Source organism: Neophocaena asiaeorientalis, unplaced genomic scaffold (genome assembly GCF_003031525.2).
Source record: "Neophocaena asiaeorientalis asiaeorientalis breed wild unplaced genomic scaffold, Neophocaena_asiaeorientalis_V1.1 scaffold45, whole genome shotgun sequence".
In the NCBI taxonomy this organism is placed as follows: domain Eukaryota; kingdom Metazoa; phylum Chordata; class Mammalia; order Artiodactyla; family Phocoenidae; genus Neophocaena; species Neophocaena asiaeorientalis.
The window spans coordinates 12,335,095-12,350,357 of NW_020174642.1; the positions used below are offsets into that span (position 1 = coordinate 12,335,095).

At 47.8% G+C, this 15,263-nt stretch overlaps 1 protein-coding gene across 1 annotated transcript in view; it reads left to right on the forward strand.

Annotated features, from left to right (window-relative positions):
- ADARB1 (adenosine deaminase RNA specific B1) overlaps window positions 1-15,263 on the forward strand; it is a 69,616-nt gene that overhangs the window by 16,376 nt on the left and 37,977 nt on the right. The window contains exons 2-4 of the mRNA XM_024758432.1: window positions 3,611-3,695; window positions 9,338-9,412; window positions 12,901-13,835. Coding sequence (XP_024614200.1) covers window positions 9,385-9,412; window positions 12,901-13,835 — 963 coding nt within the window. The 5' untranslated portion in view covers window positions 3,611-3,695; window positions 9,338-9,384. The remainder of the gene's footprint in view (window positions 1-3,610; window positions 3,696-9,337; window positions 9,413-12,900; window positions 13,836-15,263) is intronic.

The window sequence follows — 15,263 nt, forward strand, 5'->3', positions numbered from 1 at the left end:
CCATCCACCAATCCACCCATTCATCTGTTATCCACCCACCCATCTATTCATCCACCCATCTATTCATCCACCCATCTATTCATCCATTCATTCACCCACCCATTCACTCATTCATCCAATCCACCCACTCTTCCACCCACCCACCCATTCATCCAGTCCACCCACCCATCCATCCATCCATCCATTCGTGCAATAAGTAGCAATTAGAACCTTCTGTGTGCCAGCACCAGGGATTTGGGCACCCATGGGACAGGTGTGGGTGACAGGATGGCAGTGGCAGAGGGGTAGCTTCAGCTTTCAGGCCTGGAGTTCACTCTGGAATGGGCCACCTGAAGCACCAGTTGATGGGTGAGGAGGGGATTTCTGGGATGCACTGCTGCTGTGCTGTGTATATCAGGAAGGAAGGGATCTTAACCGATCTCTGGCAAGAGTGGGAGACACTGTGTCTGCCAGGAGAGGGCGCAAGTGAGGGCAGTTGCTGACCCCTGGTGGACAGCAGTTATGGATGGAAGGCCCAGGGCTCGCAGAATCTCTTGTGACAGATGTGTGGGTACATTTCATTGCACTTGTACAGATGGGCTTCCCAGCACACATGGGGGCCGTGCTCCTTGGGAAGGAGCTCCTTCAGCTGGAGGTGTGTTCCAGGGATGGGCAGAGTCACCCTGGTTTGACAGTTGGGATTCTAAAGCAAATGTGTGGAGTTAGATCTGTGGAATGCACTCGAAATACTGTGGGAATTGGATCAAATCTTAACAGCGCCTATTCTTAGCGTAAATATTAGTGTTCATATTGAAAGTGCAGCTCACAGTATCCTCTTTTTCCCTTTCATCCCAGAAAATAAAGTCTAATTTTCAGAGAAACGGATTTTAATTAGGCCGTGATGAACAGAGCAAGCATGGACCGTATTTCAAATGTGTTGTTTCTCTTCATTCATCTCGAAGGACAGAGTGTGGTTATAAAAATAATGGAGTTTCTGATTATTAATCTTCACCATAACGTCCTACTGCTCTAAACAACGTCTGCGCCCCACCTATGCATCTTCCCACCCCATGGCAGCCACTGATCTTTGTACTGTCTCCACAGTTGTGCCTTTTCCAGGATGTCATATGGCTGGAATCATACAGTCCGTAGCCTTTTCAGATTGGCTTCTTTCACTTAGGAACATGCATTCAAGTTTCCTGCATGGCTTTTCTTGACTTGATAGCTCATTTCTCTTTAGCTCTGAACACTATTCCATTGTCTGGATGGGCCACAGACTATGTGTTCACCTACTGAAGGACAGCGTGGTTGCTTCCAGGTTTTGTCAGCTGTGGATAAAGCTGCTATAAATACCCACAGGCAGGTTTTTGTGTGGACATAAGTTTTCAGCTCCTTTAGGTAAATACCAAGGAAAGCGATTGCGGGATCCTATGGTAAGAGTCTGTTTAGTTCTGTAAGAAACGGCCAGACTGTCTTCCAAAGCAGCCACACCATCTGCGTCCCCACTAGCAGGGATGAGGGTTCCTGTTGCTCTGCAATCTTGCCAGTGTTTGCCGTTGTCTGTGTTCTAGATTTTCACCATTCTAATAGGTGTGTAGGGGCATCTGACTGTTGTTTTAAGTTTCATTTCCCTGATGACAGCCGACATGAAGCACCTTATCTGCCATGTGTGTATCTTCTTTGGTGTGTTGTCTTCTGATTGTTGTTTTAAGTTTCGTTTCCCTGATGACAGCCGATGTGAAGCACCTCATCTGCCATGTGTGTATCTTCCTTGGTGTGGTGTCCGTTCAGGTCTTTGGCCTATTTTTTAATCAAGTTGTTGTCTTCTCATTGTTGAGTTTTAAGAGTGCTTTGTATGTTTTGGATAACAGTCCTTTATCAGCTGTTTCTTTTGCAAAAATTTTCTCCCTGTCTGTGGCTTGTCTTCTTGTTCTCTTGACATTGTTTTTCACAGAACAGGCGTTTTTAATTTTAATAAAGTCCAGCTTAGTGATTCTTTTTTTTCATGGATCTTGCCTATGATGTTGTATCTAAAAAGTCATTGCCAAACCCAAGGTCATCTAGGTTTTCTCCTATGTTATCTTCTAGGAGTTTTACATTTTACATTTAGGTCTGAGATCCATTTTGAGTTAATTTTTGTGTAGTTTGTAAGATCTGTGTCTAGGCTCATCTTTTTGCATGTGGATGACCAGTTGTTGCAGCACCATTTGTTGAAGAGACTGTCTGCCCTGTTATATTGCCTTAGCTCCTTTGTCAAGGAACAGTTGACAGTATTTTTGTGGGTGTGCTTCTGGGCTCTCTGTTCTGTCCCATTGATCTATTTAGCTCTTCTTTCACCGATACCACACTGTCCTGATTACCACAGCTTTATAGTAAGTCTTGAAGTCAGATACTGTCAGTCCTCCAAATTTGTTTTTCTCCTTCAATATTGTGTTGGCTGCTCTGGGTCTTTGCCTCTTCATGTAAACACTGGAGTCAGTTAGTTGATTTCCACAAAACACCTTGCTGGGATTTTGATTGGGATTGCATTGAATCTGTAGATCGAGTTGGGAAGAGCCCAAATCAGCATTATTGAGTCTTTCTATCCATGTATATGGATTTTCTCTCCATTTATTTAGTTCTTTGATTTCTTTCATCAGAGTTTTGCACTTTTCCTCATATAGATCTTGTACATATTTTGTTAAATTTATACCTAAGTATTTCATTTGGGGGGGTACTAATGTAAATGGTGTTGTGTTTTTTATGTCAAATTCCAGTTCATTGCTTGCGTGTAGGAAAGCAATTGACTTTGTATATTAGCCTTGTATTCTGCAACCTTTCTGTAATTGCTTATTAGTTCCAAGAGTTTTTTTGTTGATTACTATGGTTATTTTAATTATTCCATGTTGCATTTCACTAGAAAAAAACTTGTGTTTTAAAAGTAATGCTTGAACCTTATTTGCTATGCAGAGTCTGCTGTATCTAGTTCAGTGTGTACAAAATCTCTAAAGGATAACTGAACATCTATTATTTGGATGGTTTCCTAGGAAGGAAACGATTTCTTTGTAAAATATTATAAATTGAATGTTTTGAATATTTTAATGACATTAGTTTGTTTAGAAAGCAAAATATTGGAAGCAAAATACAAATCATGAATGCATTCTCTAAACATGCACGATTAAGTTGTTGAATTTCAGATTTTTCTTCAAATTATGTAAGAATTTTATACTTCAGTTACCTTTGTTAAATAAAGAATAGAATCATCATTGAGTTTTTTGCTATAGCTGCGAAATTAGTCTAGCCTTTAGCAAGTTGCTTGATTTATAGTAGAGAATTAACATGAAGAATCTTCATTCTAACACTTCGCTCTTTAAAAATTGGTCGTGTATGGCTATTAAAACTGAAACCCTTCGCAGTCATTAAGAATATGTAAAACTTTTCTCAAAACCATCCTGTTCGGAGAGTAACATGGATAAAACCCGGTAATAATTGCTGGTAATTTTTGTCAAGTTACTGCTTGTCTTAAACATTTTTTAATCTATAAATTTTTAGTGAATTCCTAAAGATAGCATTTTTCACCAGCACAATAGAGAATTCATGTTCTGATGCATCCTGAATATTAATAAGTTATGTTCTCTGTGTTTTATTCCAGAAAACGTTGTTTTCACCAAGGGAAGGGGAGGAATGTGTGCAGGTTGACGTTTCCGCAGTGAGGATAAGGGTGCTGTCGGAAGCGGGTAGGAATGTTGTATTTTACATATATATCTACACCTTGGCTTACATCATGAACATCTACAGTGTGTAAGGAATCACACAACAGATGACCACTTACCCACCACCCACTTAGAAAATAAAGCATTGCCAATCGGATCATGTTATTGGAAGTCAGACGCGAACCCACGGGCAACCAAAACCGACACTGACCGAGTGGCACTGGTGGGTCCATCTTCCTCCTCCTCCGGGGTTTACCCCTTTCCAGGCCCACGTGTTAGCAAGCGCGTTGGTCAGTGGTGTGGGCAGCTGCTGTGTCCTGAGTCCGTCTCCCTGCTCCACAGTCCATGAGCCGCGGGCGTGCTTTGCACGCTGGTGCCCCGTCCTTTCCAGTCTGGGAGGACCAGCCCCACCTAACTGCTCCTTAGTTCAGAGTTTTCTTGACTATTCAAACCTGATGATTTTTCCACATAAGATCCGCTTTTCTAGTTCTATTTACAAAAAGAAGAGTTGAAATTATAACTGGAATCAAGTTAAACTTAAGTCCCAGGTCTTTCGATGCCAGGTTTAATGGTCTTTTCACGCCTCCCTGCCCGCCCAGTTCCACTTCTTAATGATTACGGGACCCTGAAAAATGAAGAAGGCATTCGAATACTGCTGTCAAGTAAAGCTTTCCTTTACCTGGCCGCTCCTGGAATTTTGTTCCGTATGCGATTTTGGATGGGGTTTTCATTCTTATGTGTTTGTAGTCCAGGCCATATGAGGTACTTTCCAGAATGAAAGAAAAATGGTTACGTAAAATGCTCTGAAGTGCTTGCATTTGCTATTTTGCTTTGTTTTATAACCTTCGGTACGAGAGTTGGCATTTGTAGAAGCTGAAAATATTGGCTTCTGCTCTGCGAGAGATTTCTGCCTTCCACTTTTCTTCTTTTTTTTTTTTAACATCTTTATTGGGGTATAATTGCTTTACAATGGTGTGTTAGTTTCTGCTTTATAACAAAGTGAATCAGTTATACATATACATATGTTCCCACATCTCTTCCCTCTTGCGTCTCCCACCCTCCCTATCCCACCCCTCCAGGCGGTCACAAAGCACCGAGCTGATCTCCCTGTGCTTTGCGGCTGCTTCCCACTAGCTATCTACCTTACGTTTGGTAGTGTATATATGTCCATGCCTCTCTCTCGCTTTGTCACAGCTTACCCTTCCCCCTCCCCGTGTCCTCAAGTCCATTCTCTAGTAGGTCTGTATCTTTATTCCCGTCTTACCCCTAGGTTCTTCATGACATTTTTTTTTCTTAAATTCCATATACATGTGTCAGCATACGGTATTTGTCTTTCTCTTTCTGACTTACCTCACTCTGTATCCTCCACCTCATTACAAATAGCTCAGTTTCGTTTCTTTTTATGGCTGAGTAATATTCCATTGTATATATGTGTCTGGCTTCCACTTTTATTGTACACGTACCCACCCACACTGTGCACAGCCTGATTATTTTCTACTGTGAGACATTTTCCCTGACCTTTTTTAGAACTTTAATATGAAAGAGCAGGAAAACGAGGCATGTCCTACGAACCAGGTGAGCTTTGGCGGTGCAGGGTTCTCCTGTGCCCAGACTCCCTGTCACTGTCACGGCAGGCATGGCCTCCTCGTCCCAGACCTCCAGGGAAGCCAGCCTCTCAGTGCACCGGCCACTATGTTGTGTGCCTTCTGCCTGCTTTTAAATAGACCTTTTTATTTTGAGAGAACGTACATTCACGGGTAGCTGTAAGAAGCAGTACGGGGAGAACGGTGTTCCCTTTACACAGAGCGCTGTCACAGCCGGGGTGCCTCCCCACCCGCAACCACTACTCTGCTCTCCATGTCTACAGTTTTCTCGTTTCAAGAATGTTATACAGTTGACCTTGAACAGCACAGGGGTTGGGGTGCCGACGCGAGGTGCAGTCGGAAACCCGTGTAACTGATAGTCGGCCCTCTGCATCCTCATCCTTGGACTCGGCCAACCTCAGGCCATGCAGTGGGGTAGGTCGTGCTTAGTGAAAAAAAATCTGTGTCTCAGTGACCCATGCAGTTCAAACCCGTGTTGCTCAAGGATCACCTTTGTATACATGGGTGTGATGTATGTCACCTTTGGGATTGGCTTTTTCACTCAGCCCGATTCTCTGGAGATCCATCAGGTTACTGCGTGTGTCAGGAGTTCGTTGCTTTTCATCGTCGCGTGGTGCTCCACGGTCTACAGTGTGTTCGGCCAGTCACGTGCTGAAGGGCGCTGGGTTGTCTCCGGTTTGGGGCTGGTGTGAATAAAGTTGCTATCAACATTCCTGTGTACGTTTTCTATGTGAACGTAAGTCTTCATTTCTCTGGAATAAATGCCCATGTTTAGTTTTAAGAAACCACCAGACTGGTTCCCAGAGTGGCTGCCCCGTTTCACATCCCCACCAGCGGCACGTGAGTGATCCAGTTTCTCCCCATCCTCGCTGGCCCTTGGGTTGTCATTGTTTTAGCCGTTCTCGTAGGTGTGTGGTGGAATCTCACGTGGTTTTAAGTCCCATTTCCCTAGTGGCCAATGAGGATGACCATCACTTCCCGCGGGAACATCCATCTGTGTGCGTTCTTCGGTGAAATGCCTCTTGCTGATGGGAGCGTGTGTTCTATCGTTGCGTTTCTTGTGTTTTGTTTGTTGGCGTGGTTTGCAGATATTTGCTCACAGTCCATAGCTTGTCTTCTCACCTTCGTAACAGGGTCTTTAGCAGAGCAAAAGGTTTTGAATTCCGATGGGTTCCAGGTCATCATTTTTCCCTTTTGTGGATCGTGCTTTTAGTAGGTAATCTGCACACTCTTTGCCGAGTCCTGGATCCCACGGATGTCCTCCTATGATTCTTGTAAGCGCCTTGTAGTTTCATGCTTTACGTTTAATAAGCCCGTGGTCCATTCCAGGTGAATGTGTGTGTGGGGTGTGAGCTCTAGGTGCCGGCTGCCCGGCACTGTCTGTTGACAAGGCTGTCCTTCCTTCATTGCGTTGCCTGTGCACCCTTGTCAACGACGAGCAGGTGTTCTGTGGGGGCCTGTCTCTGGGCCCTCTGTTTTGTTCTGTGTGGTCTGCCTGTCTGTCTTGGTGACTCGGACTTCGTAGGCGGTGTTGAGGTCCACTTCGTTTTCAAGACGGCTGCTTTAAACTTTCTCAGACGATGCTGACGTCTCTGGGTCGGCATCAGTTGTCTTTTTGCATTCGGTTTGAGATCTTCCTGGCTCTCAGTGTGATGAGTGATTTTCGATTGGAACCTGGACATATTATGTTACAAGGACCTGAGTCTCACTTGGACCTCTGCTTCAGCTGGCTTTCTCTCACGGCCCTCTGTTGGGGAGGGGAGACGCTGCCTCATCGCTGCCGGACGGGGGTGCATGTCCAGGTTCCCTGGCCTCCACTGGCACTGCTGCGTGGTGGCCTCCTGTGACACCCGCAGTGGGGAGGGGGCAGGCGCCTGGGTACCGCCAGGTGGGGTGGAAGTCCAGGCTCTCCGCCTGTTCTCCCTGACTCTGCGTTGCCGGGAGGGGGGGAAGGGGGAGGGGGTCATCACAGCCCAGAGGGAATGAGACGCGAGGCTCCCCCACCCCATGTCCTTGCTGGATGGGAGGCTGGGGTCTGGCTGAATAGGGCAGTTTGGTCTGTCAGGTTCCTGTCCTGCTGGGAGGTCCTCTCCTGGTCCCTTGGCCAGAGAGACAGTTCTCGTTGGGTGTTTTGGTCTGCCCATTGGTGTTTCCAGGCTGCCGGCTTCTTCAACTCCAAGCCTGGGATAATGATACAAAAAGAAGACGTAAGGGACTGACCACCACACCGTCCCCGGGTCCCCTGCTGCTCTGCCACCTCCCCTCCGCCCTCCCGAGCCTCCGCGTGCTTGCTGTGTCTGTGCCATCCGGGGTTTTCAGTCGGGCTAAACGGGGGACGAGCCCTCCGTCTTCCCACCACACGAGCCCCTTTGCCTGCTCTGAAGCCAGCTCTCAGCCAGTAAGAACACAGTGCTCTGGACAGCTTGAGTGGTTGCTTCCAGAACTGATAACTGAGCTTCTCAGAAGCGCCTTCTGAGTGCCTTTCTCACACAGCCTCTGTGCTTCCCGCATGCTATACCTGTGCATGGTCTTCATGGTGTGTCCCACCCCCTCTCCTCCAGGATCAGCTTAACCATCACACGCCCTGACCGTGGCCGAGAGGACCCTTGGAGCACCTGCATCTCACTGAGGGCATGGGGCAGCCGGGCACTCGTGCCCATTCCAGACCTCAAGGAAATTACTTTCATTGAAACTATTCCCTAGTGGAAATATTAAAACACACACCGATACAGAATTGTGTGGTGAGCCCGAGTGCCCATCAGGCAGCGCCAGCATCACCAGTTTCATCCGTATCTACTTCTTCCCACCACATGGGATCATTTTATAATAATAAACCCCAGGTATCATTTCGTCTGTAAATATTTCAGTATACATCACTAAAAGTTAAGCACTGTTTCCACACCTACAATGACTGAAAGTTATTCCTTAATACAATCGGTCAGTCTGATTCATTTTAGGTTCTCGTAATACCCAGTACTGTGCTTTTCATATAATAAACTTTCAGAAATTTACGTCGAAGTAATTCATCAATATAAAATGTTAATGCTTTAAAAACTGTCTGGAACAGTTCCTTAAATAAACGCGTCTAAATAAAAACTCATTTAACTGTCTGTTCACCAGATATACAGTGAGAGCTAACGTCATTAACAAATGATTGTCACGGGAACTATTTTACATATATGTTATATGAGAGAGATGTATAAGGTATAGGCATGATCTAGCACATTTTAGTCACCGTTTTTCTCAAAAGCAATAAATTTGCCTCTTAACTGATTTATAATATAAATTTAATTTCTGTAAAAAAATGTGACTACAAAACTTGCAGATCTTCTTCCTCAGCAGCAATTTGACGGGACTCTTTATTACAGATCACATGTTAGTGCAGTCCTGCAAAGCACAGCCAAGGTATCTAGGAAGAGGAAACTCTTAAATTTGTTAATAATTATGTAATTGCAATAATCGTTCTTTGAGGATTTCTTGTGGTTTCTCCTGACAGCAGAATAATAAGTTGTACGTGGCTAAGAAATTAGATCCGGTTTGAACAATTATGTGCTGCTTAGTTGCGTCCACGTGACGCCGCTCAGTCCAGGTGAAGGGGAGGAGTAGGGTGAGTGCTGTGGCGTGTTCTTCCACAGCTTTATTTTATAACCCAAACCAAAGTCTCCCCAGAACAGAGATCAAGTGGCAGACGGGCGGGAGTTCCGTTTGGGGTTTGTCTTGACGAGAGGTGGCTTTCTGAGATTGAAGTGTGTCACCCTTCCCTTGGTTCGGAGCTCTCCATGGTCCTGACCCTTGGAATCCAGGCCGTCCTCCGCAGCGTGGCCCAAAATCTTCCCTGCCATGGTACCCGCCGCCGCCCCCCCCCGCACCCCCCGCCCCGCAACAGCAGAGTCCTGGCCGGGGTCCTTGGGGGGACGCTGGGGGTCCTGTACCATGCTGAAGAGGTGGGAGAATGTTCTGTCCAGAGGGCAGACCTAACCGGCCTTGTTCTGCGATGTTTTCCACAGAGGAGACTTCCGTCGTATGACTGGTACACTCAGTGTCATTTTCTTGCTCTTTCAGACAGGAACAGTCTCCGCCGGTCAAGAAACCCACACAAGTATTTTGCCATGGATGTAGAAGATGAAGAGAACATGAGTAAGATCTAGGCCTATCACGTAGTATCAAGCGGCCAATTTTCTATTAAAAGCTTAGTGTTGTAAATTTATTGAATGGCACCAACTTGGGGGGGGGGTGATTCTTTTCCTTCGATACAGACTGTTAACGGTGGCATGTGTTTAATTTTTATGTAATCTCTACAGTAGGTATCGGTGTCTGCTGTGGGCGTTTCCTTACAGCCGTTTGTCCGGATTTTCATTCCTTGCTGTCGTCCCAGGGTCCTGATGCACATGCCCGGAAGGGGGAGGCTTGCCTCCAGGTGCACGTGTCATAAAGCCGCATGGCTTCGTGCTCTGTCACTGCATGGTTCTCATGATCATGGTCCTATTTCCATCTGTGTAAATCTGAGATAACCTTTGAGATTGGTCATTTGGGGTGACGGTGCATAAAATCTTCCCCTCAAATACGGTGGGTTGTCCGTGCGTTTTGAAGGAAGGGGACTCGCATGAGTCTGTTGATCTTGTTTCCAAAGACTTTGATGGGCCTTCGGGCCGGCGTGGCCTGAAACTCCTTTCCACACTGCCCTCCGGGATGGAGGGGACGGAGGGGCAGAGAGCCTCAGCTTTCCCCCTCTCGACATTGTTCATAGATGTTCATAGATGAAGAGTTCAGTGAATACACTTCTCTGTTCTGTTCTGTCTTTAATCCCGGATAGCAGAGCATTTGCCTAAGGTTAAATGCTCCCACAGAAGTTGGGAGCTTTCGGTAGGGAGATCACAACAGAGACATCAGTGTTCTGGTATGTGTGTAACGTGCATTGTTACTTGTCCATGTTGAGAGGTCCCGGGAAGAACCCACAGGCGTGAGTGACGAACGGTCACCAAGGATGAGGCTACAGTCCACCACTTTCCCTCGGCCTCACCCAGAGCCCACAGCCGAGGCCTCGGAGTTGGCTTGTCTGCACGCAGAAGCCAGGGGTTCTGCTCCACGAGTGTAGTGGGTGCCGTGGAGTTGCTGGGTCTTTGCTGGGTGACCCCGCAGTCGTGTGCCCTCAGGCTGGAGGCCATTTCTGGGACGCAAGTGTGAGAAGACGTGACCAGGCGTGGTTTCAGTCCACGTGGCAGCACCTCCTCCCGAGGCCTCTGGCTGCCCGTGGCGCTGCCCCCGGCACAGCTGCTCTCGGGGTCTTTGGAACCCAGCCTGTGTTCTCAGGGGTCAGCCCACTCCCCACTCCCGCTGTCACCCACGGCGCTGGTCAGCAGGTATGGGAGGAAATGTCACAGTGTGCGTAGGGATATAACTATCCCCAGACTGATCCGGTAGTCTCTGACCGAGGTAAAGAATCCTTCTGAATACAGTTTCTGGAAAGATAAACTTGGTTCTAGTGCTGGAACTTTGAAATGCCAGTCCTGTATTTTCTATCATTTTGAAAGCGATGAAGAATTTTCATCATGGTTAATATTCACATTTATGAGGTAAAGTAGCATGATATGGAAAGCGAAAGCATTTAAGAAGAGTTATGGTAGTGGGAGGTCTTTCTCCAATTTTAGTGTTTTATTTTCCTTTACATAGTAGCATTTTTAGTAAAGTAGAACATGAACCGTATTTCCATGCTTCTGGAGCAAATAAGAACTTAGAATCTATGTGAACTGTCTGATAGAAAGTGTATTTTTCTATAATCAATACGGATTATTTTTATTTTTTAAAAGAAAGCATTTGTGTGTTCCAGAGACTATAAACATTTGATTAAATGCATGTCAGGATATATTTATCACGATCTGACTTCTGTTCAGCGCTAACGTCAGAACTAAGCTGTCATGGAGCGGGTGATGTCCTTGCTTTGTTAATCTCAATTCTGTCCTGCCCCACCCTTTCTAACCTTTTGTTTCCCTTGAGCACCGAAAGGAGTAACCTATTGAGCTTTTGCTGGAGGATGTTATAAATGAAAATTTAGTGTCCATTCCGTCAGCTTTGTCAACTGGGAGAAGTGGTGTGTGTCAGGAGTACGTAGGAGGCGTGAAGTCTGTAGGGAAAGCGTGGCCACCTCCCAACCTCTGCCGCGGTGTGGTGGCAGTCTTCCCGGGGCCCGTCTCAGCTGAGTGGTGACAGCCCTGGGAATCTGAGAGCTTGAACTGTGGGGACTGGCAGCCGGTGACCCAGACTTGCTGCCGCGTTAAGCCCCTCCCATGGGTAGGGCCGATGAGCGCTTTCACTGTTTTTCTCAGTTTCCTTAGCATAGTCAGAATCTACTTTCACCTTATGTAGTAGAAACGGACCGAGGGCCACCGTATTGGGGTACTTGTAAACTGGCTTACAATTGTGAAAAATATTTCCGTTGCTTGAAAGACTTACGTGGATTCTCAAAAACTAGTGGTAGGTCTTCAAGTACATTCATGTCAACAGTATCGTGAAGCCCTGTGATAGTTACCCCTGAGCTTCCTGCGGCCAACAGCGTGTGCAAACTGACCAGGAAGACAAGGAGTTACTTCTTTTTCTCTTTTTAAAAAAGCTTTGTCTGATAAACTTAAAGGGGAGAGTGAATGCTTTTTTATTCCCCTTTTTGCAATTAAAATCATATTTATTTTGCCATGAACTTTTAGAGTTCTAAAATTATCTTTATTAATTGTGAAAATGAACTACCTTTAAATGGTAGGATAGCTAAATTATTCTGTAAATCCATCAAATATTTGTTTTTCTGAAAAAGACAAAGATGCCACCTTCAGTTGGGAAGTTAAGAGAGCTGTGGCCGTCTGCAGTGTCAGTCTTCCTGTCTTGCCTTGTATATTTTTTTCTATCATGGGATGTATTAAGGATTCAGAGGCAGATCAGTCCCCATACATAATGAGAAAATGTTAATACTAGAAGTGAAGCTATATCCTTCAAAATAATTTCTAAAAGGCCAGAATACTTTACATAAGCAGTTTTCTAAGATCCATGAATCAGAACCAAATAACTGCACATATTAATTGCATCTTTTAAGCCAGAAGGACTAAGTAACTTGTGAATGCGTGTTTTAAATAATGTCTTCTTTTCTGGGAAAGGCTGCAACTGAAAGCCCGACATGAGTATAGTATGAGAGTAGATGGCATTGAAAAGGAAGAAAATGCCAAAATAAAGTGTACGTTTGTCGATACTGATATTAGATTTATTAGCGTAAGGTCTTTCTGGGTTAGTTTATCCTCCCACATTTTGATAAACTTGAATAAAATTCCTCTAGATGCTTCGGAATATTCTCGTAGAAAAAGATGATTTAAAAATTCACCTTTTAATGCAAAAGCAGTCCGTGATACCAAATAGAAACAGGATTAGTTATTATTTCTCAGAACGTCAAATTACTCCAATTATTCCAGTTTAGGTGGATAGCTCTGTGGTTAAACGCACAGCTCCACACGTACGCAGCCAGGAACAAAATGTATAAGCACACATCACTTAACCAGTTACAAAGGGCGATAAAGGAATCTATAAATTTTGCATTTACAAGATCCTGCAACGAAGGCGTTGTAAGTTACTCTTTCTGGGCACCGCAGGTTCGAGCAGCACAGATGTTAAGGAAAACTGCGGTCTGGACGGCGCGCCCCCCAAGGACGGCAGCGCCCCGGGGCCTGGCGAGGGCGCCCCGCTCTCCAACGGGGGTGGCGGGGGCGCCGGCAGGAAGCGGGCCCTGGACGAGAGCAGCAATGGCCACTCCAAGTTCCGCCTGAAGAAGCGGAGGAGGGCGCCGGGGCCCGCACTGCCCAAGAACGCGCTGATGCAGCTCAACGAGATCAAGCCTGGCCTGCAGTACACGCTGCTGTCGCAGACGGGCCCCGTGCACGCCCCCCTCTTCGTCATGTCCGTCGAGGTCAACGGGCAGGTCTTCGAGGGCTCCGGCCCCACGAAGAAGAAGGCCAAGCTGCACGCGGCCGAGAAGGCCTTGCGCTCCTTTGTCCAGTTTCCCAACGCCTCTGAGGCCCACCTGGCCATGGGCCGGAGCCTGTCCGCCAATGCAGACTTCACGTCCGACCAGGCCGACTTCCCCGACGCGCTCTTCAACGGCTTCGAGACCCCGGACAGGCCGGATGTGCCCTTCTACCTGGGCGCCAATGGCGACGACTCCTTCAGCTCGAGTGGGGACCTCAGCCTGGCTGCGTCTCCCGTGCCCGCCGGCCTGGCCCAGCCACCCCTCCCCGTGCCCCCGCCGTTCCCACCCCCGAGCGGGAAGAACCCCGTGATGATCTTGAACGAGCTGCGCCCGGGACTGAAGTATGACTTCCTCTCGGAGAGCGGGGAGAGCCACGCCAAAAACTTCGTCCTGTCTGTGGTCGTGGACGGGCAGTTCTTCGAGGGCTCGGGGAGGAGCAAAAAGCTCGCCAAGGCCCGGGCCGCGCAGTCCGCCCTGGCTACTGTCTTTAACTTGCGCCTGGACCAGACCCCGTCCCGCCAGCCTGTCCCCAGCGAGGGCCTCCAGCTGCACTCGCCACAGGTGAGGAAAGCCGCCCGAGCGCGGCTGTGTGTTGCTCACGCTTTTAGACGGGGTGCGGTTGCCGTGGTCACTGGTGTCTTCTCGTCGCTCTGTCCTCAGCACGGGGAGGCCCTGGTAAGTCCGGCTGCCGGGCGGCCTTCCCGTGACTGTGCCGGTTGTGTGGCCGCTGCGAAGCCCAGCCAGGGCCGTCAGGTGCAGTGTGGTCAGTGCCGCCCACGGCGGGTGGGCCGAGGTGCCCTCCCTGTGCCGCCTGCCCCTGTGGCGACCACAGCCCACGGCGGCCCGTCGCGGAGGGACGGGAGGGGAGGGGAGGGCCGGAGCCCTGGCATCTTGCCCCAGCTCAGTGGGGTCCCCCCTCCGTGTCTCACCTGGGACCCAGGTACAGGACAGGTGAGGCTGGCGGGTCAGCAGCTGAAACCCAAGTCTGGGTCAAGTACCAGCACCTCACGGATGCTGTCCAGGCAGAGGCCGAGCTGCAGCGGTGGCGAGCACAGGTCAGAAGGGCCGGGGCGTCGGGGCCTCTGCCAGCGCTCCAGAGCCCGCCGGGTGCCTGGGGGTCTCGGCACCTGGAGTTCCCCAAGGGGTCCCTGTGGCTCCCCTGCTCAGCCGGAGGTGGGCACCCCTCCTAGTTTGGTCTTGGACAGGGCGAGAAGGGGGAATATCAGGGTGAAATTTCAGTGTGAAGAGAGGGGACATTTCAGGGTGGGCTCTGAGGAGTAGGAAGGAGGAAATGATGTTCAGTTGTCATCAACACCCTAGAACTCTTCGGTTATTTATTACTTCTTTTCCTGGAAATCCAAAATTATTCCGGTCTATTGTAAAAATGTTTCTTTCAGGGAGAAAGTTTGACCCTCTTCTCTATTTCTTTCTGTCAAAATATTATTCACTTTGAAGATAAAATAAACACTGATCTGAGGAGAAAAAAATGAAGGACTCCGAATTGACAGGACAGCCCACATTCGCTCAGGAAGCTCGGCTTCCATCTTGCCTTTCTGTGACCTCTGTGCAATTGTCACCCGGGAGGACCAGAAGTTCTCGGTTTTAAAAAAAGGAAGTTTATTTTCTCGCTTAAAGCAACCAAATACAGCATCAGTATAAAGTAACATATTCAAAGGATTTCGCTGATTTTTTCTGCTCTTTGAGCCAAGTAACCGCTTCCCGTGTATTAACTTCTCGTTAATATTATTCATAAGAACCGTTAGTCCATTTATCGTTTTACACATGGGCGGCACTAGTTCCCGAGGGATTTTTTATTTTCAGGTTTACTGTTCGTTAGAGCATTTCAGCCTGAGCCACAGTGGCCCTGTCTTCCCTTACCATTGGCAGTCATGTGAAGAGACTGGACTCGTCAAATGCCGTGACCCCCGGTGCTTGGTTCTGCGTGGGTGACACCCCGGGGGGGGGGCGGGGAGGCGGGGGGGGGGCTGC